Below are 26,312 nucleotides of genomic sequence, written 5' to 3'. Positions count from 1 at the left end.
CTTCCAACTGGCTTGAGGAATGGCGACCGAGAAGTATAACTACAGCCTCACTTGTCCCTCTCAACTTCTTTACCAACATCGTAAACAGGTAGATAACCATCAAACACGCATTCTCATCACTTCCAACACCAATAACCCACGCAAAAATGAAGCTCTCAACGCTCCTCCCTCTCCTCCCGCTTGCCACAGCCTCCGCTCCGGCCTCACCAGGCCTCTCCTACCTCGGCCACGCAAGCATCGCCGCCTCCGCCCCTTTCAGCATCGGCTCCAGCACCTTTGGCAGCCGTACCGTCTTCCCCCTTGCTGGCGGGACATTCATCGGTCCTCTCTTCAATGCCACCGTTCCTGCCTATGGAGTAAGCACCTAGCCTTTCTTGTCTTGCCGTTTCATGCACCCTGACAAGGTTTCTTCTATAGGGTGACTGGGGTCTGGGCAATCCAGCCGCGGGCAACTTTTATGTCGACGCTCGGTATCAATTGAAAACTACCGATGGCGTAGACATCTACGTCTCGGCCAACGGCCCGCAGCAACCTGAGGGTGTGTTGCATACCAGAGTCAGGTTTGAGGCTGGATCAGACACGCCGTATGGGTGGCTGAGCGGAATTGTGGCGGTGGGGATTACTACGCCGGTGGTGGACGAGGATGGGCAAGTGGAAGGAATCGAGATTGATCTTTGGAGGATGACTAGTCCGAGTACGATTGCGGGCAAGGGGAAGAAGGGGAAGAAGACGCGGAGGTTCTAGATGGCGGGTGAGTGTGAGAAAGTTTCTAGCGGCATGCACATAGGTTAGTTAGGTACCTGTCCATTACCTACAACTTCAGCTTCTCCTCCTTCTTCCACTTCTCAAACTTCCTATAAACATCTTGCCTGAACGTATTCTTCAAATCCGAAAGACTCCGCACATCAACCGGCATCGCCGGCTGTATCGCACACAACCCGCAAAGCCCATTGCTCCGATCAACAAACCACGCAAACGACAACCCCCCGCCCCAAGTCAAAGTCCTCTCCCCATACCACCCATCCACCCCCTCCAAAGTCAACAGCCCACCCAACCCATGTCCAACCTTGACCCCCTCCGTCCCAACCCTGTAGAAGATGCCAGTAGGACCATCAAACACCCCCCTCGCATTCTCCTCCCCCTCCGCCCCAATCTGATCCCTAAACATCTCCTCCACCGTCTCTTTCCTCAACAAATTTCCATCATTTGCCAACAGAGACCGAAGAACTTTGATATACCCCTCAGCACTCATAAACATCCCATGCCCACCAAAATCCCCCTCACTCCGCCTGTTCATATCCATTGTCACCCCCACAACAGCCAACCCCAGCCCTTCCGGGTCAGAGGGGTTAAGGTCGACCATTCGAGATCTGGGTTCATCACCCTCGACGGGGTAAAACTGGGCATCTTGTGCTGGGATGCCAAGTGGTTTGCAGATGCGCTCCTGGACGTGTTGCCCGACGGTGGTATTCGTCGCTCGCTCGAGGATACGCCCTGCCCAATCGAGGTTAGGTCCATAAGACCAGGATGTTCCGGGCTCAAAGATCAGCGGGTAAGCGAATGCCTCTTCTACTGGGCGACGGTGGCCTGGTTGCAGGGGCTCTTGGTTCTTCTCGCGCCAGGCGGAGAGGTAAGGGTGGAGGAAGTGATATGCCAGGCCGGAGGTGTGGGAAAGTAACTGGCGGAGGGTGATGCGGTTGGTGGGAGGGGTGAGGGTCGCGCCGTCTGGGGAGAGGATGGGTCTGTTGACTAGTTCCGGGGCGAATTGGGAGATTGTGTCTGGGGAGTCGAGGGAGAGGTGCCCGTCGTCTATGGCTTGGAGGGCGGCGATGGTGGTGATGAGCTTTGTTGCGGAGGCGAGGTAAAAGATGTCGTTGAGTTGGTGGGGGAGGGATTCACCGGAAAGAAGGGTGCGTGAGCCGGCGATGTGGTTGTAGGTGAAGCTGCCGGTGGTGTTGGTTGCGCAGATGACGACGCCGTTGATTTTGGAGGCGGAGATGGCGGCTTGGAAGGTGGGTTCGATAGTTTGGTTGGCCATGGTCTCAGTTTAGAACACAAGATTGCAGTGGCTATGGGTAATGATCGTGAAAAAAAGCAAGTGTGAATTGTGTTGTTGATCTCTTGGCAGATAGAAGGCCGAGTAGCCACCCTTATTTATGAACAGGATGGTAGGGTTACTGGTGAGAGTGCTTTGAACAACCGAAAGAGCCATTCGGGCTTTGGTCCAATTGCTTTGCAGGATTTGGCTTCAATGGTTACTCGCCGTTGACTCATCGGGGGAATGCAATGCACACTTTGATGCGAGGAATGCGAGCCTATCAGGTGTAAGTCCACACATACTAGCATCGTGAAACAAGGTGAGGGTTTGCCATCTGATCTCAAGAAGATATCTATGTTGTGGTAACGAGTAATGAGAACAGATCCTTGAATTGGCGTGTAGGTAGCTCCTGGAGATACCTCTCTCTCGTTCCTTGCCAACTCCGCTCCTATTTCTTCCATCTCATCCAACAAAAGCCCACCGCCCACCTGTCTCACAGCATCCATGCTCAATACAGCTTTCTCATCTCCATTCCGGTCGCCGGGTTGGCCAAACTCACATTAATCCTACATCTCAACCTTCTGCATGGCTTCGACGGAATCCGAAGACCACTTTGATGGAAATCTCTAGCCAACTTTGGGGGGCCAAGCACGTATTGGGGAAAGAGAATAGGTACATGGGTCAAGCAGCTTGCCGCATTAACTTACGGCGGCTCGCTTCCCATTGGGCTGGCTGTCCCAGCGGGATGGTTCAGCAAATTCAGGCGTGCCAGCAGAACACCCAAGCGTCACATTCGCAATGCAACAAGGCGCCAGTAAGGCAGCTTGTTTCTTGCCTGTTACCCGTGAATTCTCCTCTCCCATCTCCATCTCCTTCTTCCTCCATTCCATTCCACATATCATCTCACACATTCTCCAAGTCCGCCTTCACATTTCACAATGACCACAATCGAGGCCGAAGAATACTCCCTCAATCAGGAGATTGTTCAATTCTTTGCCTTGCAGTCGTCGTGCATCTCCTGAGTTGGTGTTCGTGGGTGCTGACAGAGAAATAATATCTGTGTCAGAAAGACAGCGATTGCGATAGAATACGCTCATGTTGTGCGTGAGATACACCCGGAAGTCTCGGTTTACTGGGTAAACATTTCGGACGGGCTTTCCAGGTTCATTAGTCCATTTAACGCCATGGCCCGAGCATGCAATATTCCCGGCTATAAGACCAACCAATGCACAGGTTGGATTTTCCGATGGCTCAACGACGCCCGGAACGGCCCCTGGATCATGATAATCGATAATGCCAATCAAAGTAACGATATGCCATGGATAAATGATATCGCGGAGTTTGAGAGCAGGCTACCCCGGTGTTCTCATGGGACGATCGTCTTCACCACTGAAGGCAAGAGCATGGCTTCCAAGCTCCTAAAAGGAAACGAATCTGGTATTTTACTTAATGCGGTTCTTTATCCATAACGGAGTCAGTGGAGCTGCTTAAAAAAACATTTTGACGGAAGAGTTGATCAATACAGCGAGTCTTGTTTGGAGTTAATCTCTGACTGGCTGGGTGGTATGCCATTGTCGATTACTCAAGCAGCCGCAACTGCAAACATTGACAAAACCACCTTTGGGGTTATATGCAAGCGGCTTAAAGTCATTGCGAGCACTGGAGCAGGATGGTCGAATCAAGAGATGAGATTTTATCTGTTTTGCAGGTCTGCTTCGGATTTGAGATGGCAGACATGTGTTGGTCGGGCCCAGAGGCGATCCCCTTTTGCACTCGATCTTTTCTTCCTGATGAGCTTCTTTGGCACGAATTCGATCCCAGAAACACCACTGCTAGCTTACCTTTTCTACCAGGACTCTTCCGACGCTAAAAACCAGCAGAAATCGACACTGGAAAACATCCAGGAATTATTTTCCTTTCCGAAAAGACTCTGGGGGCCCACTGAGCGTGCCAGAGACACGACCCAAGGCTTTCTCTCCTTTGAACACCGCTTCGCCAACAGAGGCCAGACGTGGGACGCGCTTATACAAACCCCAGATAGAGGAGGCTCTGGCTGCTCTGAACGACTTCTGCTGCCTGCATAACGACCATGATGGATCGTTCAGGATGTACTTGCAGGTGCAGCTGTCGGTCCAAGAAGGCTGCAGGACCCACGCAATTTGGAAGCCCTCCCGCACTTGGAACATGCAGTAATGTGTGTCTCGGCAATACTTCCGGATGTTGCAGAAGGAATTAGCATGTTGGACCAGACTGACTGTGGGAACCTCTATCACCACTTCAGAAGTCTGGAAAAGAACGCTGTGGAACTTGTTCCCAAGAGCTGTGATGCGAAGCTGGCTTGTGCCAGTTTTCGGTAAAAGTATGGTCTTCACTGCCTTTTCTATAGGCTAAGAAGTGCTGTCAATTATGGGACCAAGTCGAGGATATGTTCCGAACGTCAGCCGAAATTTATCAAGAGGTTTTGGGCGAGAGGCATCCTCGCACCCTCAAAGCTCGACACCAAGCAGAACTTGCTCAGATTGAAAGACAGAAAGACATTGGTGCCAGCGCCGAGCTTGACATGATCAGAGATCTGGTCTGCGATCAACCAAATGCGTTTCCTGCTGCTCTCTGGGACATGATGTGGGTAGACCGGATCATGCTCAACATCACCTATCGTCATTATGAAAACTGGGTCATCGCAGCAAGAGAATTTGCCATGGCTCTCAAAGAGTTGGGTCGACCTCACGGGCATGGCAGTGACCAGGTGCTCAGAATTCTGCAACGAATGGTTGTCTTCTACAGACTTTGGATACAGTCGGGAGAGATCAATGGGTGGAAAAATGTCCGGGACGCCTTTCGAGCCATTGACACATCAGACATCCTCTCTAAGAACGACTCCTTCAAAGCACCCCGTGATGCACCCTCGATCAAGGTTCTTTGGCAATTCAGCAAGAACATTTACTGCATCCAGCCAGGTAACACCGCTGTCATTGACATGCCGCGGGAACCTGTGTCTTCCGTGCTTTCGGAATGGAAGCATTCTGAACTCCATGAGCCCAAACGGCGATACTGCCATCGGGACCAATCTAAGATCGAAAATCATTCAGCCGCTGGTCTACGATAAACTCGAACCAAAACTCTGAAGAGACTGCTCCTTGTTTCTATAATCACCGACGGTGATCTTTCAGGCGAAGACAAGGACGAGTAGGCAAACGCAATAGTGGAATGCGGAAATAGGTTGGTGGAGGCCAGGTATCCTCGCGACAGTAAGTGGAACTGTTACCCTGGTTCTTGTCTTACTGATCGTACTAATGACAGTAACAGGTGTGAAATTCGTGATCGGTCCCCCATATCTCCGATTCTGCTTTCATACATTCCATTAGCAATACCACAGAAGTTCTTGACTGCTCGCACATATTTGCAACCTTCCACGGCCCTGAGCGAGTGGACAAAATGAGCAGGATGGAAGAAGCTATTCAAGCCCTCGAGAAACAACAGATAACTGTGTTTAAGCCCGCAAGTCCCGAGTACAGACACGCGATTGCCAGCTCGAACCTTTTGCGCCGTTTTTCGAGGCCTGCCTGCGTCGTCCGACCCAAGTCAGCCACCGAAGTCCAGGCGGTCATCAGCCAAGCGCGCGAGAAGAAACTCAAGGTGACAGTCAAGTGCAATGGCCATTCTTACGCCGGTCATTCAACAGCTGTCGAGGGCATTTCTCTCGACTTGCGGGACATGAACAATGCATCTTTAGATATGGACTCCATGATCATCACCATGGACGCTGTATCCCGGTGGGGCATGGTGTATGAGACGTTAGTCATTGGGAAACACGACAGGTTTATCATCAACGGGGGGGGATGCCCGACTGTGGGTGTGAGTGGTTTCATCCTCGGTGGTGGGCTTGGTCCGTTTACCCGAAGCTTCGGGATGGGGTGTGACACGCTTGTGGAGGCGAAGGTTGTAACAGCTGATGGGAGGTTGATCACGGTCAGAGAGACGTCCAAGAAGGGGTCCCCGGAGGAGAGGCTGTTTTGGGCTCTCCAAGGCGCTGGCGCTGCCAGCTTTGGTGTTGTGGTGCGGATGAAGCTCAGGGTTCGGAAGCTGAGCAGCTTGAACGGATTTGTAGTGGCTGGGAGATACCAGTGGTTTCGCACAGACGGGATTACCGATGACGTCGTGAAGGTAATGAACGCATTCTACCTGACAAACTGGCCGGATAAGATGACGATTGACTCGATTTGCACATGTGACCTCAGACAGTCAAACAAGGGCGGCGTCAAATTCAATATTTCTTTCAACGGCAGCAAGAGTGAATACGACAGGACCATCGAGAAGCTGCTTCAAGTTAGACCACAGAAAATGATACTGTAGAGGAGGAAGTTCAGAGCTTGAAGGAGCAGCTAAAACGAAAAGGCGCTCGCCTAGAAGTCGACACGGTGTCTGTACGAAACCCTCGCAAGTCAGTGGTTGGAGGAAATGGAGCGAGCGTATCCACAGAACAAGACTTACGAGCTGTACAGCTCCTTTGTTTTCGGAAATGATGACAAGGGCACCATAGAGAAGGTTACTGACACCATTACACGGTTGATGTTGATGGCGAGTTTTCACAAAGAGTTTGACGGAGAACAGGTCAACTTCCTCGTCACATGGATTCACTCAGGAGGCAAAAGCAACGAAGAGGAAACCGACCGATTCCGCCTTCTTCTGGCGGAAAGCAGTGTTCCACGCCTATGTTACGATCGAGTGGGTAGACAAGTGGATGGAGGTGGATATAAGGCGTTTCTTGGCCAGGGTGAAGAAGGAGCTTTGGCCGCTATCGTTTAATGGGACGGCGGCATTCATCAACTTTCCTGACCGAGACTTCCCCACAAAATTCCACGAGCGGGCATATTATGGGGAGAATCTCGCTGCACTTCGAGAAGTCAAGAAAATGTGGGATCCGCAAAACCTTTTTGCTTGGGCCCAGGGCGTTCGGCGTCCAGCTGATCCTGAGGAGGATAGGGGACAGGGTGATGAGGATGACGATGAGGCAAATGCTGATAAGCTGGCTGCCGAGCAGTGGGAGAAGCAGGTGTGGGCGGTTCCTGAGACAAAGGATATGAATGCGGAGTTGAATGAGCTTGCGGACTTGGGCTATGATGACTTCTCAGATTAGGTAGTGACCATAAAGTGGTTAGGGAACTATAGAATAGTAAGAAAGAGGCTTTCGCAATATAGCTCCGACCGAAGGTCACTGAAGGAAGCTTTGTTGAGTGTCATGACATACCTCAAAGTAGCCTATGTAGAAGTGACATGATATCAGCCCATCAAGGGCAAACAGATGATCAAATTATTTAGAGTCTCAGCTGTCAGACAGGGATATCACTTCTCCCAACCCTAAAACAGTGTATAAGTCCGCCAGCAGTACCCTAACACTATTTCCAAAAACTAACCTTGCCCACCCAACTCCGCTCTCACCATCATCCAGACCATGGCCCACCACCAAAACACGTCGAGTTAATGATCGGGTTGAAAAGATACCAACTGACCGTCTTCCCAGCCGAGCCAGCAAAGTCGCACTCAAAATCACCCTGAGCTCCAACTTTATCTCCCCCATCGCCCGCATGCTTGAACATCTCGATCGACCTCTGCACCACACGGCGAACATCATCGATACCGATCATGGCGAGGGCACCTTGGGGGTAGGTGACGTGGCAGCCGAACGCGCAGGTTGAGTATTTGCCAATCTCCCGGTGAAAGTCGCCGACGATGGTCCTGCAAAGCATAAACGTTAGAGTTGCAAGGTTAGAGTCTGACTTGACCCACCAGTCCATATCGCCTCTGTTCAAACCATCTTCACCGCCACCACCAGAATCAGGCGAAAGGTTATCGAGCATCTTCAGACAGTCATCGACCAGAGAGGTGCTGAGGTAGTTCAGGTAGGTCGAGACCCCACAGTGGTGGCCGACGGGGCTGTTCTGGGTACCAACGTGGAGGGCATTGGTTGTGGCTTGTGTGGCTGGCGCGGCTTGAACTTCAATGGCCAGGAACGCGGTCGCCGCAAGGCACAGGTTGGAGACGTGCATGACGGCAGCGGCGAGATTGATTTTGTAATTTTGGCGATGACTCGGTCTGTTGATTTCTGAGTGTGACGGAAAGGGACTGGGTAAATAGCCCAGTGAAGCGATTCTTGTACATATAAATACACGTGGAAGCCCAAGCTAGTCCACTGAACGATGCGTCGCTATCTCAAGATGGCCACCTCATGACTGCGCTCTGACGGACAGTGGTTTGAGTTTGCGGGCTGTGTAAGGAAAATGGGGAGATGGCGGTCGTGAAACGGCCCTTGGTTTGCTCCGGGGAAGTGAAGGGTGTAGTACGGCCGTGTCAAAATTTCGCCGACCTTCCGACATTGGGTGACTGTTGTGATATGTTGCTCCCGTTTACAGTCATCGGGCGGGGTGTGATTTCTCAACAGCCTCACCCTTGCTGGCAAACGAACGGACCCTCCGCATGCCCCCCGGTCAGTTGCGTGTATTTTCTTCTGATGTATTGAGCGCGACATTGCATCTTGAGGTGCGTACTGAAATTAGCTTCTAGAAGGTCACCAATGTCGGCTTCTTGGAGCATATCAACTGGAGATTCACAACCATGGGGGTTATGATATCAAATACAGAAACTTCGATTTGACGACGATGGACATGTTGAATATCCCCATGCTCGACTACGGGCTTTCATATAAGATCGCATGTTACCAACATCAGTCACATATCAACGGCGAATTCGGTGAAAGGCGAGTGTATGCAGTTTCACAACTGAGCACATCCATTCCATCAAGATTGAAGATCCACCGCCTGATTCATTTCATGATCTATCTCTAGGTCTATAATTCAGAGCAACCAATCTGCTGTGCCCAGGCACCTGATTCCCAGACCCCAGTCTGCTCTGGACCTGCCAGGACCAAACAGCGAGGGGATTGAAGCCGGCCAAACAGTACCTAGTAAGGACCTACGTCACAAACGCAGGTCGTCTGAGGTATGCCTTTTTCTATCATTCAAAGTAGTAGCAAACCATAGTCATGGCCCTGGCGGAGAAGTGCGTGTGGCAGTTATTGACAAAGCCACTGCGGCAACTCAGGAACAGCGCTCAGGTGTTCACACCTTTCAAAAGTTCCACGTCAACAGCATGTCCTGAATCTACTGCATGTCTTCGTGTATCACAAAGAAATAAGCGGAGACTGTTCACAATTCAGTTGGATTGGGAGAAAACACGTTGAGATGTAGCAGTGTAGTAACCCTAACCCTGTTGTTGTTGTTGTGTCATGGGACCCATAAAAGGGGCTCAGGGGCTCACCCCCCCTGTAGTGGAGAGACAATGATTTGGGCGAAAGGTGACCAAGGAGCAAGATTGCCTCCATTTCTACATTTGCAGTATTTTTACTGAAGTGTGTGGCCCGCTGGAAGTTGAGATAGGTACCAGGTATTTTCCTGGCCTAGAGAGGCCGAGCCATCTTCTGTTTCAGGTTTCTGGCATATCAACGTCGTGGGCGCTAAGCCACAATAGTCTGCATCGTGACCAGGCCCAGCTTCAGCCGCACAACCCCTCTTTCAGAGCATCATGATTGAGCCTTTTAAATTCTCTTGCTTTGAGATTCTACGACATCATATCATTGTTTTCATTGTCCTCAACCTTTGACCTATCAGGCTTTTTATACACGGTGATTCATTTCCAACTACGTCTTCAAATGACTTCCTCTCCCCTACACCTCGATCTCCCCCTGCCACCACCCTCCGACGCGATAGGCCCTTATATCCGCCTTTTGACTTTTTCTGATGGCCGCTGGTCTCTTGAGGTTGCTCCATTGGCAAGCACGCAGTACAAGGCTCTGTCCTATGTCTGGGGCGACTCGAGCAACCCTCTTACGATCCAATGCAACGGGGTCCAACTCCAAGTGACGAGAAACCTCTATTGGGCATTGCAGCATCTTAGCGTCGAGTTTGTCAATGAGCGACTATGGATTGACGCGATTTGTATCGATCAGAACGAAGCAGCACCAGAAAAAGGACAGCAGCTTGATCTCATGGGTGAAATCTACACCCAAGCAGAAGAGGTCTTGATCTGGCTCACCGAGTCCTTTCTTCCTGACAACGCCAATCTTTGTTTCCAAGCATGCAAGAGCTACGCCGTGAAGTGGAGACAGAAGGAACTTACAATGAGGTTTCTTGCAGCGTTGACTATGACTGTCGTTACCACGGATGAGAACACAAACTTGAATCGAATACACAATGCCGCTACCGCGGCTGCGCTGAGTGAAGACACTTCCTTCACCGACGACATTGTGGTTGGTCTACTTCAGATTCTCCGGCATCCGTACTGGAGTCGTGTTTGGGTCATTCAGGAGATGAGCCTTGCTTCCAGATCACGAATTCTCACATCAAAGTGCACATTGGACTGGGACGACTTTAAGATCTTCATCCTCACGATGGAGCAGTGTTTGCCGTGGTTTTTGAGGGGCATGGGTCCAAACTTCCGTGCCTTGGATGAAACCACGAGATTGCAGAGGGATAACGAGCCTCGTGTCTTTTACAGCCTTTCCCATCTGCTGGTTCAATTTCGTTGGTCGTGTGCCAAAAATAACCGGGATAAGGTATATGGCTTAATTGGTCTCCTTCGCCCCGATGAACGCCGGTTCTTCATGGATGATTTGCCAGGGCCCAAGTACGCGGTATCAACCGCTCAGTGTTACACACATATCGCATTCAAAATCTTGCAACAGTCGCAAGACCTGAGGTTGCTTGTTCAATGTAGCTCTCCCAGCTTCATAAAGAGAGACGATGATCTGCCATCATGGGTACCAAACTGGCAGTACGACTCGGAATGCCTTCCACGTCCTCGATGGGATCTGACAGAGGGAAACCCATACAACCGGACAGGAGATGTCAGACCTGCCCTATACAACGCTTACAACGCGTCCGGGGACTCCGAATGTCCACCACCACAGTTGCGTGACAACAGTATTCTCATACTTTACGGAATGATCGCGGGGAAGATCACCGCGGTGTGTCGACCGATGGAAATTCACCATCTATTTGTTGGCCACAGGACACCCTGGGGAGTCCTTAAACTCGCAGCTCGCGCTTCTCAAGCAGATACCTTTCAAAGACTCAACAATGGCATCATGCGGAGCGTCTTATCAACCAGGTCAGGACTACTTATGCTGACCATAAATTACTTCGAAAATTGTCTTCGAAAAGGCGCAGCAATGGGAATCCTTTTGGAGTATGCCGACCTAGCTCTCTCTGACGGGACCTGGCTAGGTGATAGGAGCGAGACAAATCCTTTGTATGCCATGTTTGAAACCTTGATGAAGGGCCCGAGAGGAGTCGAAATGGTTGATTCTCTTTTTACCGACTATCCAAACGAAACTTTTATCGTGGAGGCTATTGCACAGTTCCACACTCAGGCCAGATCTATACGATGGAATCCATTTCTCAGGCTACTAAGGCTGGTTGGATTTTTCTACTATTATCCATCGGCCTATCATCTACTACTTGGAATCAACTTCTTCGGTATGGGTAAAGTCCCGCCTTATCTACTGTGTTGGATAGGATTACAGACCGTTGCAATATTCTTTACCAACTTCGTTTTGGAATCTACCATCGCCAGCTATTTGGTCCCGGCTGTTGGGGGTTATCTTCTGAACAGTAGACTATCCTACGTTCTCGGCATGCCATACAGATTGGATACCGTGCTTGCAACACCGCTTGACCAGGCACTGGCACGGCTAGACGACGGAAGATTAGCACTCGTACCGCATGACACGAAGGTTGACGATGATGTGGCGCTTTTGGCAGGGGGTCGTTCCCCTTTTGTAGTGAGAAGAGAGTACTGCAATCGGTTCAGACTTGTTGGAGACTGTTATGTAGATGGCATCATGCAGGGGGAAGCATGGCGAGAGTGGAAAGTGAGCGAGATGGAATTCATGTGATTAAAGCGGGAACACCATTCACTAGACGCACAAAGGGGTACCAACGCCTAAAATACAGGTTTAGTTATCTCGACAAATCTTTTGCATACTAAGAAACTGTTGGTACAACTCCCCTTGATCTTCACCTCTGTAGCGACAAGAAAACATGGTACGTTGAAGAGATGAAACCATTCCTCCACCCCCATGCCCACAGGCAGCACCCATACGAAAACCGCTAATCGTACATACTTAGGTAGCCAGATACATCATACTGGACCATTTTGACCTCCGTATAAGAGATTCTACTCCTCAATATCTTCTGCAAAGTCAAATAGTTAGCACCAGGAGCCTTTGATACGAAGACAAAAAAGACATATCGTTCAGGTGGGAGCCTCTCTTACCAAAGAAGCTTTCAGCAATCTGGAAGGCAGCAAACAATGCCAAATAAGCTGAGAGGTACTGCCCGTAAGAATACTCGCTCTCCGAGCCGTCTGAAATATCAATCAAGCCTTCATCACTCATCCAGCTGCGAATGCTTTGGACACCAGTGATTGCAATTACACCCAGTGCCACATTCAGTCCAAGCAGGGCTAGTCGAATGCACCATACCATGAAACGACGCTTCTTCCTATCCTCAGTCGCCCAAAGATGACGTAACAGTGTCAGCTTGCTGCAAACAATCAGCACAATTCCCCAGATGAACAGCGACTTGCTCGAAAGTGAACTGGTCTCGGTTTCCGGCATTTCCACATGCATTTGTTGAATGAGGCTGGGTCTTGTGGAGTTTGCAAAGAAGCAGCTTGCTGGCAGGATTTGCAGGGGCGTTTGATGGTGGATTTCGGGGATTTTGTTCTCGGCAGCTTGTCCGTGTCCGAATACCACAACACCGGTGAAGATGACATGAAGGGAGATAAGTCCAGCTCTCAATGTTGTTGCCATAATCTTTTTCTTTTGGAAGTAATTGCAGTGGACAAGGAGGGCGTTGACATGGGTGATGGAAGAGAGAATCAGCCAGTGTTTGATGATGTTAAGGTGGTAGGTTGAGAAGCTGCACCACTCTTCAAACGCAGCTGTGCTAATTGCAATACCAAGGACAATTTGCTGATCGCTCCACGAGAGCAGGATCTTGTTGAGAATATGGTGGACTCTCTTTGCTGGTTTGCTCCTGTATGGTCCTGTTAGCACCTTGAATCTCGAACATCGGCAGCCTGGATGTAACACTTGCCCTGAACAAATTTCCACTAGGTCCAACACGTGGATGAAAAAGGCAATGAGAATGGACACGACAAATGCCATTATTACGGCGACGAGTATCTTAGTTTTGTCAGCATAAGTGCCAAATTGTAGCAGGATGGAAGTGAAGAACTCACGCCGGGCCCGGCAATGTCAGGATCTGCTCCGACTTGCTCCATCTCTTCAAGGGCACTGACGTTGCCAGAGTCAAAGTTATTTGCCGAAAGGTTTCCAAAGAAGCTACTCCTGACAATCTCGAAGTCGCAGCTATAGCCATTTTGTCCCCTTGGAGCGCATACATTGTTTCCCATGGCGGCTTGTGTTGAATTCAAGTCTGGAAATGTAATTACGTATGACAACTGAATGGTTCGATGCTAGGCAGGTAGGTAATCGGTCGAATGAAGGCAAGGGGTGAAGAAGATGTGACCCTGTTGAGAACACAGTCTAATTAATAGAAGACATCACCACCTGTTTATACTTCTCCTCTACTCAAAAGCTCCGTAGCCTTGCGAGATCCCAGACCCATTGGCGCCCTTCTATTTCATTTTACCTGACCCCTGAGCAAGCCACTAAGCCTAGGCGTTCTCACCTCCCTCCCACACAGACTTTCGAATCAGCCATATTTAATCTCTAAAGCCCCTGAAGTGGCTGCATCATCGAGCATGAGGGTGCTTCGTAGCAATCCGGGTCGAGTGAAGCTATCGCCAAGAGCTGAGACCCTGCATGAACGTCTCCAACAAGAACGCCACATCATGCACAGGCGCGTGGTTTCGAAGCCTCGCTACAAGATAGTATCGATGAATAAAGCAGAGAAGTGTCTGTTGAGCCTGGATATAACGCGACAGACATTCCTGTGTTTATTGTCTGCCAAAGATGCTGGATGAGCATCTATCAGGTACCTAGGTGAATGTGGTGAACCCAAGGCAGAAGAGAAAAGTGATAATATTCTGAGAACTGTGGAAAATACAGAGGAGTGGCATGGAGCACAACGAATATACCTCAAACGTCTCATAACCTGACCCACAGAGGGAACAACTCATCCTTCTGCATTATCTTGCCTTGATTTGGGACAAAGTCCGTTCATTGCGTATGCACAGATTCTTGGCAGCAGTGTCAACCTAAGGTGTTTATTAATAGTCAGTGAAGGCGCATAGAATTCAGGACCGGCGAGGCATTGTGACCAATCACATGGCGCAAGGCTATGAATCGGAGAGGTGGGTGTGGTGTCTCAGAGCAGTAGCCAATCAGGCTCTGTCCTTTTTCCAGAATATCATCCTTTCTCTAAGGCTTCTATGCAGGTCCCAAGGACAGACACGGGAACGCGCTCAGGGTCCACCCCACAACCAAAACGCCGCTACATGGCACAGTTGGGAGTGCGGTAATGACCGATGTTTCAAGAAAAAGTCGTACGGATGTATTTGTCTCGGTGAAAGTTGTTTCTTCAACAGCTAGTTAACTCAAGTCAATGCAAGTCAGTAGGTGCCAGCTGCCCGAAGAGTCAGGTTAACCCCCACAATCAAGATGATGCCACATGGCACGGTTGGTCCTCCGCTCATAACCGGACGCCGTTTTGGCACCTGGTGGGTGATTTGACGTCAAATGGCCGTTTGAAGCATCTCGGCACTGTGGGCAGCTGGGCAACATGTCTTTTGGATCGTTCTGAAAGGCAGGAGGCTTGCCTGGTTGAGGAAGGCTAGGTGGGTACCTATGTTTGCTGAAGTTCGTTTGATCATTTTGAGTGTACCCATGAGGCCCTACAGCCGAGACATTATACCACCGTATGACTGGTCCTGACTACCAACGAAAAGGGAACCCTGAAAGGCAGTCAGAAGAGTTTGCATCAATACAGACAGACAGGAGATGTGTGTCGAATCTCCCAAACCGTGACAATCGCCGTATCACTTTTCTCCCATCACAATCACCGCAACCGGTCAGCTCACCCGACAAGTCCAGGTAGCCTACTATGTTAGCCCTGCCTTGAAAAGTGCTCATTTCAATTCTGATCACACCTGAATAGATGTGTCGGCCATCGGAGCATGACGTGAATGTCGCGCTCAAACGCAGACTCGCAATACTCGAACACTCAAACATTCAAACACCTTTCCCTTAAAGTCAACATCTATCATGTGAAAGATCCGGTCCAGTATAAATCCAGCGCTTCCTCTCACAAGGAACCCACCCCCTTCATGTAAACTAGCGAGAGAGCAATCATACTTTGTATGGTATGTCAACAGTCAACTACATCAAGTTGAATTTCAACTCTCGTGTCGCAGGCTTCCTCCTTCTTTTTTTCTGCAACCATCTCCATGAAACTGTCGCTCAGTCGTCCGCTTCTAGCATTCCTAATTCCATTCCAACAACCGATTCTACATTTTTGGCGACTGGGATAACAGCCTTGGAAACATGCCAAATTTCGTTATGCAACTGCTCCACAATGACCACAACCCACATCTTTACGTCTTCCTCGAACCTGTGGCTTGGTGTAAGTGCCTACCTTACTCACCATCGTTCTACGAGGTAGAGCAGCCCACCTGGCGGTGATGCGGCTACGGCGAGTACGCTAGATCTTCCCCAGGTCTCCAACGCTATAATCATCCAATGTGTCAAGATTTGCTATTCGGGGTACTATGGCTGACCCACCAACCACACACATGCTGCACGTACCTATATTGTTATGTCGTATGCCAACTGCGATGACTCGCCGACCAAGCATCCGTTTACCTATGGCGATCAGGGTTCCATGAGGTGGGGGCGTTGAAAGTGAAGGGTAGTCCTCCTTGGTAAGACTGGAACTTTGGGAGGCTGATGGGCTTCTTGTCAAGACATCATAGCGAGTAGCTCGAGATAGCAGTTGAGAGGCTTGATGGCCCGAAAAAATGCAATGCTGCTTATTTCTTGGAGTCTTGGGAACAACATCCCAAAATTTGCCGTCAACTGATCCCCTGTATCATTTTCCTAACCTGCCGGAAGTCAATCTCCCCTCCTTTCGGCTCCCGGCAAGAACCCCAATCAAGTCGATATGGCTGCCAACAACGTTACATGCGGGTATTATACACCAGACCCATGCTTCAACCATCCATGCAAGATCTCTCCAAACGAACCGTTTTAATATCCCAGTGCGGGAGTTGACCACATGTTTTTCTTCTGGCATTCTTCACTGAGATAATCATATTTTGATCCTTGCATATGTCCAAAGTGTGTTGGAGTCCGAGGCCACTCTATCTGCTGTCACCCGTTGATTAGCCAATACAGCTTCTGGTATGGTTTCCACTTGTTAAGTGCATTTAACGGTTCTTGTGCAACACTCACCCGGTTCCAGACTTCCTGTTCTATTGTTTGTTGGAGAAGTGAGGGGAAGCGGTCCCGGCAGAGGATGATCGACTTATATCCCACCCAAGGCATGTAGTAACAGCCAGATAAGAATATGCCTACCCCGAACTGTCCCTCCCACCCAGAGGTCTCCTCATCCTCTATCCAAACCTGGGTGTGGTGTTGACTCTCACCATTTCCCTTCTCCCACCATCACCATCCCCAGCTTCCATACAGAGTACACCTTCGCCGGCCCATCAACCACCCACTATGGCCCCCCCGACCCCCAAACCACCCCCCGCCCCCTTTCGCAGTAACTTCCTCGCCGAAAAGCGCATCATAACCATCTGCTTCTTCATCGCACTCGGACAATTCCAATACGGCTACGACTCCGCCGCCATCGCCGGCTTCCAATCCATGCCCGCCTTCCTCCGCGTCTACGGCTATGAAGACCCCACCAACCCCATCGGCCTCAACATCTCCACCGACGTCCAGCGCCTGATCCAATCCCTCATGAACGTCGGCGGCTTCCTCTCCGCCATCGTCATGTACGCCTCCCACACAAAACTCTCCCGCCGCATCGGCCTCTGGCTCGGTTGCGGTTTCGCTTTCTTGAGCGTAAGCCTCATGATCGGGACAACCTCCCTAGGTGGCTTATACGCAGGCCGATTACTGCTTGGAGTAAGCAACGGGTTTTTCGTCCCCTACAGCGTGACGTACATGACGGAATCTGCGCCAGCCTTGCTGAGAGGGCCGATTGTGGGGATGAGCACCTTTCAAACCTCCCTCGGGGCGCTGTTTGGGATTTTGGTGGATAATTACTGCAAGATATACCCTGGGAACGCACCTTGGCAGATTCCCCTGGGGGTGATGTACATTGTTCCGACAATCTTGACGATTTTGTTGGCTTTCTTGCCGGATACACCCCGTTTCTACGTCACCCAAGGGCAGGACGAGAAAGCGATCAACGCGGTGAGACGGTTGAGGGGTATCAAAGACGAGGCGTATCTCCGGGCAGAGGTGGAGGATATTAAGAGTGCGTTTTTGCTGGAGCAGGAGCTGCATTCGGGTGTTCATCTTAATGATATGTTTCGGGGTCCGGATTTGAGAAGGACATTGCTCTGCTTCGCGACGACGATTGGGGGGACGGCGACGGGGGTGACGTTTATGGCTGGGTTTTCGGTGTATTTGTTTGTGCAGGCGAGGGTTGGATCGCCGTTTGAGTGGGTGATGATTTCGCTTGCAATTGCGCTGACGGGAAATATGGCGGCGTTTCCGGCGATGAAGTATTTTGGCAGAAGAGAGCTGCTGATCGGGACGTCGGTGATCTCGGCGGGGATGATGTACGGGATGGCGATTGCATATACTGTTTCGGCGTGGACAGATCCTGCGGCAAGCAGAGCGTTGGTCGCAATGAGTATCGTGTTTACTTGGATCTATGGCATTGGTCAGGGGCCGGTTATGTGGGCGTTGTCGACGGAGATCCCCTCGCAGAGGTTGAGATCGCAGACTGTCGGGACGGCTTCGGGTCTCAACTTTATCGTTGGATGGGTCGTGTCGTTCTGTACACCCTACTTCATCAACCCAGATAAACTGGGATGGGGGCCGAAGTATGGGTATATCTGGGGGTCAAGCAATCTGGTCCTTGCTCTCTGGGCATTCTTCTATGTGCCTGAGACAAAGGGGAGGAGCTTGGAGCAGTTGGAAGAGCTGTTTGAGAAGGGGGTGAGCGCGAGAAAGTTCTCGTCCTATGTTGTGGAACGCCAGCTCGTCGAGGATTCTGTTGGCGGGGTACCCGCAGAGAAAGAAAAGGCTACCACGGTGCAGGTAGATGATGTTGAGAAGAGATGAAAGGCCTGGTTGGCAAACGAAGAAGATTTGGCTCGGTGGATTTAGCTTGGAGAATCGACCTAAAAGCTTGAAATGTTCTTCAAAGTCACCAGATCATTGCTCATCCTCCGACTCCTCTTCTGCGAATTCATCATAGCGTCCCGATGGCGTGTAGGATACTTGTTTTCCAAGCTTGCTTAGGTAGTGTCGAATGACCATGCCTACGGCCCCTTCTTCATCCTGCTGAGCCTTTGCACGTCCCTAGTCAAAGTCAGATTCGTCTTCTCTTCGCACCCGGCATTGCGCAAAGTCCAACATGACGACCCGGCAAGTCTGCCTCGGCGGATCTGCATCATTGTTATCCGCATCTTCCCTCTGGCATGATGTGACGAGAAAGTTATTGAGTCGAACATCTGTGTTCAGAACTCCGTGGTCTCCCAATGATCGAGCGATCTCAACGGCTTGGTCGACAACTCCCTGCAGATCCTCAGCCGGGGCCATGGCGTCGATATTTCGGAGTGTGAAGCTATCAGGGAGATACTCGAGCAAGATTCCCTGCACGCTGAAGAGGTCTCTGAACTTCTCGCCCTCCATAGTAGGTGGTGCAATATCAAGCTCAACGGCGGCCATCAAGCGTGGTATTGTTGTGCCCTAGAGAGGCTAGAGACGTTTGTAGACAGCAGTCTCGCTGTCGTACATGTTAAGTGTCTGCTGGACAAGAAATGTCTCATCCTGGCCAATGCTCCAATCCTCGTCGGTTTCCTGATATTGGTTTTCTTTGAGTTGTTCAAGAAACTTCTCGGCCTCGCGGCTAACAGCAAACTTTGCGTACTTAGTAGCGGTTTCCTCGGTCCATGGATTGACACCTTGATCGGAACGCTGCTGTGCAGCAAAGCGCCAGTCGAAGAGTTTTAGAAAGGCCGTCTCCTTGACACGGACTGAGCAGTCGCTCAGAACATCGACAGGCATACAGCAGGAAAGTGTCCAGGGTTGCTGGAGCTTCTTAATCCTGACGCGTAGCAATTGAGTTTCGTCATCGCTCTGTTTCAAGTTCTCTATTGCAGGTCGAAGGGTTAGCACACTTCCCACTTCATATGGGCAGAATACCAGTGTTCTGAGGTCAATTTCTTGGGAGAGCATGGCGAAATTGACAAATTGAGGGGTCGGAACGCGGTTGCGGAGGTTCAAAGCCTGGCAAGCAAACATAGCAGGCATCAGCGGGCCCGTGCACGATTCCCATCACTTACCACGAGAGCGCGCGAAGCCATATTTTCATCGGATCATGAGAACAGCAACTCCTACTCCGTATATTTCCTTCGAAATCAAGAACAGCAAACAAGGGTATCTAAAAAAGACATCCACCAAACTCAGACTACCTGCTCACACCAGCTGATCGCTACGCAGCCCACCTCCCTCCAGCTCCCACGCTTCAACACCGCGCAACACATCCACCATCCACCATCAACTCCTCAATACACTCTGTTTTAGCTTAGGGCCACCCGGCCTCATCCTCGTAGTACCCCGAGCCGCTTGAAGACCTCTTTTTCTTGTCCTTCTTCCCCTTCACGACCTCTTCGACAACAGGGCCTGGGCCCACGGATGCAGTGCCAGCAACAATGCCAGTCGTGGATGCTGCCTCGTCCTCAGTGGTATCGTCCCTATACCTGTCCCCATCGTCCACAAACAGCCTGGCATCCGGGTCTGCGCCAGAGAAGTCCTCGCTCTGCTTTCTCGACAGCCAAGACGGGGTCTTCCACTGCCACTTTGGCATTGTGACATTCGGAGCAGGAACCTCGGGCAACGCAACGCTTGGCACTGCGAAGGAAGGCGCAGAAACCGTCTCATACCATGGGATATCTGGCGTGTGCTCCGGCCTCAACCTGCCACCGCAGTGCGGGCAGTCAGGGTCAAGAACTTGCCAAGCGGTGTACTGGATCAAGCCATGAATAGCCAAGCCAGCAATCAGCTCCCTGATTGCCATGTAGAAATGGATGCCACTATATCTTCTGTCAGTATACATACTTTCCAAATCAAGACATTCTGGTCAAAACTCACAAGTTGACCAGCAAAGGAATTGTTCCATATGCAGCCAGCATCACCAACTCCGCCCTTCTCAGATCATCAACAACCTCAGGCCCAGGTTCAGGTTTCGGCACATCGCCCTCATCGCCACCCTCCTCCGCAGGCTTGCCACGATGATAAGGCTTTCCGGTGATGGTCTCAATAACCGTCAACCCCAACACAACCAACAACCCAGCCGCCAAGCCAGCATCCACCAAAAATATTAGTATCCGATGGGTAAACACAGAGTCTTTCTCTTCTGCCTCATCCTCGTCATCATCAGAAGGCGTGATCCTCCCGCGATGGCCGTGCTGGCCATGCTGTCTCCCATGCCCCTCAATATCATCCCCATACCCTTCCCCACTCACCGCCCTCTTCTGCCTCCTCTCCTTCTTCTTCAGCTGCAGCAAAATAAAAATGCCGACGCAAGCCGAAACAAAAAGCGGCGCGAGCCCAACAGCAGGAATGGCATTCTGGGAAATCACCCCATGAGCAATCAGCAGCGGCAGGGCGGGGAGGAAAGAAAGCGCTGTGATGAGGCGGGGTGTGCGTTGTTGTGGGGACAGACAGGATGGGTTGTGGTACTGAGGCGGTCTGGGGTGATTGGTGGTGGAGGCCATTTTGTGTGTCTTGGTCAACGCATCAAATGGATGCCGCCTTGTTGCTTCAAATGTCCCATGAAGGAAAAAGAAATACTGAAGAGAGAAGAGGCCGTTGGGCAGAAAATTATATTTGCCAGAAGAGGGGTGATTCGGTCAGGGAGGTTGGTGATAATGCACTTGGTGGTGCGGCGTGCTGCGTGGTGTGTTGTTTGCCTTTCCAAGTGGGGGGGATTTCTCTTATCGTGGGTTTTGGAGGGTAAGACAGGTCTTGGCGTAGACCCTTGGAGGGGTCGTTTTGGGAGGTTCTGGCCAATGGGCAGGGAATCACCGATCAGGAAGTGGGCTCAAGGCGCTGTAGTGATTTTCACGTGAGGATGGGCCGTTGTGACTCTGCAGAAGGTGGGGACATGGGGAGAATGACCTCTTTTTTGGGGGAGGGATGTTGGCTTGTGCTGAACCCCTGAAGTGGATCGCGAAAGAATAAACAAAGAATTATGTCGCTAGGGTAACAGATAGGGGCAAGACTAACTACACATCATTATCATACAAAGCAGATTACCGACATTATGCTTACCTTAACAACCACCTTTTTCACCAAACCACTATCATATACGAGCATCTCGCTTCTAGGCTTGAGGATGACCCAGCATCCGCCTTCATCACCCCTTATACCACGCCAACCCAGAAGTAATCCACCCCAGCAATTGAAACAGCGCAAACCACGAACCAGCATCAGCCGCGACATCCTGCCACTTCATTGCAACATCCTGCCGCGACACCTGCCTCTCGAAACTCGGAAACTGCAGAAACAAGCTCAACCAGCACAGCCCTGATGCTCCCTTTACATCAGAGGTGTCGCATTGCAAATCCATCGAGGGTGTTGTCGATATGGAGAGGTGGTAGTCATACGCCGGTGCATGGCCCAACGCCTCGCGGTAGTTGAGTCCGAGATTCAGAGCAGTCATACCGTTGGCATTGATAAGAACCATGCGGGTGTAGCCGTTCTCTAGTGCTTCTCGGACTGTCAATGTTGGGTCGTAAACGGCGATCCAGAGGCTGGGGGAGAGGACGCGGGAGGCGTCGGTGCGGGCTTTGGTGGTGTCATCTGTTTTCTGTGTCAGCTTTCAGGTATATTCGGGATTGAGGAGGGGGCTAACTGACAGGTAAAGAACGCTTGGACGATCATTTGGTATGTTGGCATTGGAGACACCATCGAGAGGGACGACGTCAGAGTGAAGGCGCGGTAGCTGGTGTTTTGCCACTCAAAGTCTTCGATTCTGTCATTCCATCTGTTGCTGCATTGGCAAGATCCGGTGTATGATGTTGAAGTGATATCGCAGTCTGGGGCGGTTTCGTTGTGCCATCCCAGGAAACACTTGGGGGGTGGGTCAACTTCGAGGTTGGCCTGCGATGTCCAGTCGGCTCGTTGGAAGAGGGTGATCGAGGGGAAGAGAACGCTGTCCTGCGAGGTTTCAATACTGATGAGACAGTGGTTCAAGAATAGGGTGTGAAGTTGGGGGTGACCTACCACAGTATCACGATCAAACGTAATAACGTTCCGCCTGCGCTCGGGATCCCAGAGACTCCAGTACAGAATGGGTAGCGTGACTGTCGCCGCGAATAGGGTTATGACAGTGCTCCCCAAGTTGCGGCTATACTTGCTTTTCAGTCGAAGCCACAATGGCTTGTTGCTCTCAGTGGTAGGTGATGCCAACAGCAGCAGGAAGGATACTGCGATGGTACCGGTGACTGACAAGACCCATACTCCAGAGAGGACAGCGATTATGACGGGAGAAGACGGTGCTAGTGCGATCACCAGCGCACCAGAAATGCTCAACCAAGCTAGCCAGCCGACCACAAACCATCGAACACGATGGCTCCGCAGAATGGCCACCCGGTCGCTCTGCGAGGTCGGCATTTTGGGATGGAAGGTATGGAAATCAAAACAGAAAAGCAAACCATCAAAGCAAGAACTGATCGCTGATTACTGAGTCTATCAGGTCGGTTTGATATTTGCTCGCTCTGCCATACTTGTATAACTTTGCAATTTTGATGGCCGCCTGAACTGGCCAAAAGGTTCAGCTCCGAAATGCCGTTTAGGGGCCTTTCTGTTGGCTTCCCTGCCAGGAACGCCAATGAACACGAAAGTTCTGACAAGGCTAGAAATATTTTCCCTTTTTGTGCCACCGAGCATTTCAGGGTCCAACACCGGACGAGCTGACAAACAGTAAACGCGCGCTTGTGAGCTCAGAAAAAGAATCTCGGCCTGGGCCGAACGCCACATCTGACCAGGCTACCTATAGCGACCGGTAGTTAGAAACGGCCAAGTCCTTTTCCCTGCATGCCGAAATTTTGTCTCTTCTTGTCGTGTCGGTACTGCGCGATTATGGAGCGTCAGATATGATCATTCCTCCGCGCAAAAGGTGGCAAATCATCATAAAGCTGCCGTCGCGTATTCCCAACTATTTTAATCTCCCAAACGCTGATGGCTTTTCGAGGCTGCGGCATCTTCCGTTTGAAGACAAAACCAATCTCTGAATCGACTCAGCAAGGCTTCACCACCGCAGGATAAAACCCACCTATACCACCCACCCCGATGACTTCATTGTTCCCTCCTCAACACAACCACCTAAACACCATCCAACAGGCACCATGCGCCTCCTCCTCCTCCCCCTACTGGTTGTCACAGCAACAACAGCCCAAAGAATCTTCATCAACCAAGTCCCCCTCTACTCCTCCCTCCCCCCCTGCGCCGAAGCCCCCTTGTCCAACATCGTGAGGAACATGGTCTCCGGCTGCGGCGACGGCGGCCGCACAACCTCCTACTCCTGCTTCTGCGCCTCCAGCTCGATAAAATTCGAGAGTATAATCAGCAGGGCCGTCTCATCAAAGTGCGTGCCTTCCGAGCCGGAAGCTACTGCTTCTGCGCTGGCTGTGTTTGATAGCTATTGTCATCTCTCACCGCAGGCTGCACCTACGCAGACGGCAATGTTCCCACCGGCTGAGAATAGACCGCTGTTTTCGAGTGAGTCCGAAACCACCACCACGACTGAGGTTTTGACTGTGGGGCTCACGGCAGGCGAAGTAGATACTACTGAAAGTGTGACGGCTGCTTCTTCTTCGTATGAGGCGAGGGTCACGGGTGGTGGTGGTGGAGAGGGGAGTTTGTTGGTGCAGCAGAGACCGGGGCCAGGGACGGTTTTGTCAAGTCCGAGTAGGACGCAGCTTGCTCCTATTCCTTCGGCTAGTATTGTTTTGTCGGGGGGTGAGAGAGTTGATACCGGCCAGTGGCTGGCGTTCTATTCGGTGCTATGGGGTTTGAGTCTGATGGTATTTTGAGGAATGGACAGGGTGTTTGATGTGAACTCTGGTTTGGTAGGAGCTGGACTTCCACACCTGGGGGCTTTGGATTTCTGTGTTCGCTTTAGATTTGGCCATCTTTCTCCTTCATGAAGACTTTAATGACTTGCGTCATCAAGAGAGCAACCCTCCCTAATGTCCTCCCAGAGTCTCTGAACATCGTCGCCTCCAGCGCATTCACGGCTCTCATATCCCGTTCATCTTACAGTCCAGTGACAAGTTCTCAAGCCTCCTTGCAGCTCCCCCTCAGTTGTACTATCCGTCAAAAAAGAAAGAAGAACAGGAATGCAAAACGAGCAAAAGAGATGTGACAAGGGTGGGATTCGAACCCACGCCTCTTGCGAGACCAGGAAATACTCTAGGAGTAAGTTAATTCAAGTGGGCCTGAACCTGGCGCCTTAGACCGCTCGGCCACCTTGCCCTATGTTGTGATGATGCTGGGTGAGGGAACTAGGTACCAAGACGAGAAAATTGAGCTGCGCTTACTGACCAAGAGGCAACATGTCCAAGTGACAACAGACTTCAAACGAAGACAACGCCTTGAACCAAGCCCGATCGTCTTGTCTACATGTTGAAAGTTACAGCAGCACACTTGTGGTGCTGTAAAGCCGTTATCCGACTCGAGTTGAAGGACGGGGGGTTGGGTGCTGTCCACGCGACGCTGGCCATCTTTGTCTAGCATCTCGTGGGGCTCACATTGCTATTTCCTGAATTGTCTTCAAGATATTGCAGGTCTGTCACTGATAGAGCAACTGTGTAAGGCTTTTTGCGAACCCCAGTTGTTGGTATATTTCGACGTGGCGGAGTTGGGTTTCGTTCAAGTTTCGTCGACAGAGGTTTCCGGTTTTTGAGACTTCGGTAGGCAGGCTTCAAGACCACTGATGTTATCATGTCAGTAATACAGCTATCACCAAAAAAAACTTAGGAGTAAGAAGAGAAAGATGAATGAAGACCTTGCGTCGCCAGCCAAAAGGCAGGGCGATGATATTGTTGGGCAGCCCGGCGATTAAGTCGCTCTCTGGGAGCAAAATTGGATTTCATCCTTTACCGATCCAGTTCATCAGAGTTTGGAGGTTCTGTGGGTATGTAGAATGACAGCGAGGAGGAAAAACACGGATTCTGGATGGAAACAGATTAGAACTAGCCAGCAGCCTGGAAAGCAGAATGAACTCCGGGAGCTTGAGAGTTAGAGTCTACCTCGAGAGCCAATGGGATGGGAAGTCAATGATCCGGAACCATATCCGTCCCAGCCGGGGTATTCTTTGACGGCGTGCCTGTGCCGCCCGCGAGCTGCACAGGTCATGCCCGGCCTTGAAAACAAACAGTGGTCGGAGGGAGGGTGCGACGGGGAAGTATCCGGCATCCGGTATGGAATCTCTTCATCGATCCGGTCCTCTATTGGGTCGTCTAGATCTTGTGCGGCTTTGGGGGAGGTAGCAGGCCACCAAGTTCAGGCTGGGGGGATACCACTATCCAGTTATGTTATAGCAATTGGTACTTCAAGTTTGCTTTGCCCGGGCAATGTCAATTTTACGGAGAACAAGTGTCCTATCTAGGTGCATGGTGAATGCGTTGTTTGTTTCATCTTGGCCATTTTGTGACTCCCTTTCTTTTGTTTGTTCACACCACCAGACCACGCCCACGGCTGCCTCACTGATGTCGGCCGCAACTCTTGTCTTGGTGCCCTCCCTTTCTCAGACAAAATTCCGTTTTATTATCCACCGCTATTGATTTTGAAGCAGAAAATACAAGCTTTGGACCCGAGGGCAACCCGACAGTTTGGATACTGGCCTCGAAGCAAGGCAGACAGCGGCAAAAGTCAGCTCCGCCAAGTTAAAAGGCTCCTTGCTGCGCCGCAAGTGTACTGAGGATTTTCATAACATCACACACAAGATGCTACCAGCCTGATGACTCATGCCACTACCGTCGTTGGCAACAGGGGGGTGATGCT

At 50.9% G+C, this 26,312-nt stretch overlaps 11 protein-coding genes and 1 non-coding gene across 12 annotated transcripts; 6 read left to right on the top strand and 6 right to left on the bottom strand.

Moving 5' to 3' along the window:
* Window positions 1-146: 146 nt before the first annotated feature.
* QC764_204795 (uncharacterized protein) lies at window positions 147-780 on the top strand (the record flags this gene model as incomplete). The annotated part of the gene is made up of 2 exons (XM_062944180.1): window positions 147-356; window positions 418-780. 2 exons carry the CDS (start codon window positions 147-149, stop codon window positions 742-744), a joined length of 537 nt encoding a protein of 178 aa, XP_062802981.1. The 3' UTR covers window positions 745-780.
* Window positions 781-811: 31 nt separating this feature from the next.
* On the bottom strand, window positions 812-2,038 carry QC764_204790 (uncharacterized protein; the record flags this gene model as incomplete). Its single annotated transcript, XM_062944179.1, has 1 exon — window positions 812-2,038. The coding sequence occupies one exon, from the start codon at window positions 2,036-2,038 to the stop codon at window positions 812-814; it is 1,227 nt and encodes a 408-aa protein (XP_062802980.1).
* A 3,435-nt stretch (window positions 2,039-5,473) lies between these two features.
* QC764_204770 (uncharacterized protein) lies at window positions 5,474-6,844 on the top strand (the record flags this gene model as incomplete). The annotated part of the gene is made up of 2 exons (XM_062944178.1): window positions 5,474-6,364; window positions 6,449-6,844. The coding sequence occupies 2 exons, from the start codon at window positions 5,474-5,476 to the stop codon at window positions 6,842-6,844; spliced, it is 1,287 nt and encodes a 428-aa protein (XP_062802979.1).
* Window positions 6,845-6,955: 111 nt separating this feature from the next.
* On the bottom strand, window positions 6,956-8,448 carry QC764_204765 (uncharacterized protein). The gene is made up of 3 exons (XM_062944177.1): window positions 7,826-8,448; window positions 7,287-7,774; window positions 6,956-7,201 (listed from the first exon to the last, which is right to left on the bottom strand). The coding sequence occupies exons 1-2, from the start codon at window positions 8,083-8,085 to the stop codon at window positions 7,480-7,482; spliced, it is 555 nt and encodes a 184-aa protein (XP_062802978.1). The 5' UTR covers window positions 8,086-8,448; the 3' UTR covers window positions 6,956-7,201; window positions 7,287-7,479.
* A 1,295-nt stretch (window positions 8,449-9,743) lies between these two features.
* QC764_204760 (uncharacterized protein) lies at window positions 9,744-11,987 on the top strand (the record flags this gene model as incomplete). The annotated part of the gene is made up of 1 exon (XM_062944176.1): window positions 9,744-11,987. One exon carries the CDS (start codon window positions 9,744-9,746, stop codon window positions 11,985-11,987), a length of 2,244 nt encoding a protein of 747 aa, XP_062802977.1.
* Window positions 11,988-12,268: 281 nt separating this feature from the next.
* QC764_204750 (uncharacterized protein) lies at window positions 12,269-13,510 on the bottom strand (the record flags this gene model as incomplete). Its single annotated transcript, XM_062944175.1, has 3 exons — window positions 12,269-12,285; window positions 12,368-13,115; window positions 13,337-13,510. The coding sequence occupies 3 exons, from the start codon at window positions 13,508-13,510 to the stop codon at window positions 12,269-12,271; spliced, it is 939 nt and encodes a 312-aa protein (XP_062802976.1).
* A 3,268-nt stretch (window positions 13,511-16,778) lies between these two features.
* On the top strand, window positions 16,779-18,359 carry QC764_204740 (uncharacterized protein; the record flags this gene model as incomplete). The annotated part of the gene is made up of 1 exon (XM_062944174.1): window positions 16,779-18,359. The coding sequence occupies one exon, from the start codon at window positions 16,779-16,781 to the stop codon at window positions 18,357-18,359; it is 1,581 nt and encodes a 526-aa protein (XP_062802975.1).
* Window positions 18,360-19,585: 1,226 nt separating this feature from the next.
* Window positions 19,586-23,040, top strand: QC764_0035430 (uncharacterized protein; the record flags this gene model as incomplete). Its single annotated transcript, XM_062940235.1, has 3 exons — window positions 19,586-22,701; window positions 22,776-22,932; window positions 23,002-23,040. Exons 1-3 carry the CDS (start codon window positions 22,682-22,684, stop codon window positions 23,038-23,040), a joined length of 216 nt encoding a protein of 71 aa, XP_062802972.1. The 5' UTR covers window positions 19,586-22,681.
* On the bottom strand, window positions 19,608-21,259 carry QC764_204730 (uncharacterized protein). Its single transcript, XM_062944173.1, has 2 exons — window positions 20,394-21,259; window positions 19,608-20,335 (listed from the first exon to the last, which is right to left on the bottom strand). Exons 1-2 carry the CDS (start codon window positions 21,017-21,019, stop codon window positions 19,828-19,830), a joined length of 1,134 nt encoding a protein of 377 aa, XP_062802974.1. The 5' UTR covers window positions 21,020-21,259; the 3' UTR covers window positions 19,608-19,827.
* QC764_0035440 (uncharacterized protein) lies at window positions 21,661-22,919 on the bottom strand (the record flags this gene model as incomplete). Its single annotated transcript, XM_062940236.1, has 3 exons — window positions 21,661-22,106; window positions 22,163-22,463; window positions 22,530-22,919. The coding sequence occupies 3 exons, from the start codon at window positions 22,917-22,919 to the stop codon at window positions 21,661-21,663; spliced, it is 1,137 nt and encodes a 378-aa protein (XP_062802973.1).
* Window positions 23,041-23,653: 613 nt separating the features above from the next.
* Window positions 23,654-24,438, top strand: QC764_204724 (uncharacterized protein; the record flags this gene model as incomplete). Its single annotated transcript, XM_062944172.1, has 2 exons — window positions 23,654-24,026; window positions 24,090-24,438. The coding sequence occupies 2 exons, from the start codon at window positions 23,654-23,656 to the stop codon at window positions 24,338-24,340; spliced, it is 624 nt and encodes a 207-aa protein (XP_062802971.1). The 3' UTR covers window positions 24,341-24,438.
* A 231-nt stretch (window positions 24,439-24,669) lies between these two features.
* Window positions 24,670-24,782, bottom strand: QC764_0035410. Its single transcript has one exon. It is a non-coding gene; the product is annotated as a tRNA-Leu (tRNA).
* Window positions 24,783-26,312: the final 1,530 nt, after the last annotated feature.

This window comes from Podospora pseudoanserina, chromosome 2, assembly GCF_035222485.1.
Source record: "Podospora pseudoanserina strain CBS 124.78 chromosome 2, whole genome shotgun sequence".
In the NCBI taxonomy this organism is placed as follows: Eukaryota; Fungi; Ascomycota; class Sordariomycetes; order Sordariales; family Podosporaceae; genus Podospora; species Podospora pseudoanserina.
The sequence above is the reverse complement of the archived record's forward strand: the minus strand, read 5'-3'. Positions and strand labels throughout refer to the sequence as shown.

Bases quoted from the DNA above. Each gene is read 5' to 3' on its own strand.
- QC764_204765 (XM_062944177.1), bottom strand. From the start codon at position 8,085: ATGCACGTCTCCAACCTGTGCCTTGCGGCGACCGCGTTCCTGGCCATT. The intron at 7,775-7,825 runs GTGGGTCAAGTC...TATGCTTTGCAG, and splicing joins AACAGAGGCGATATGGACTG to GACCATCGTCGGCGACTTTC.
- QC764_204730 (XM_062944173.1), bottom strand. From the start codon at position 21,019: ATGGCCTCCACCACCAATCACCCCAGACCGCCTCAGTACCACAACCCA. The intron at 20,336-20,393 runs GTGAGTTTTGAC...CAGAAGATATAG, and splicing joins ATTCCTTTGCTGGTCAACTT to TGGCATCCATTTCTACATGG.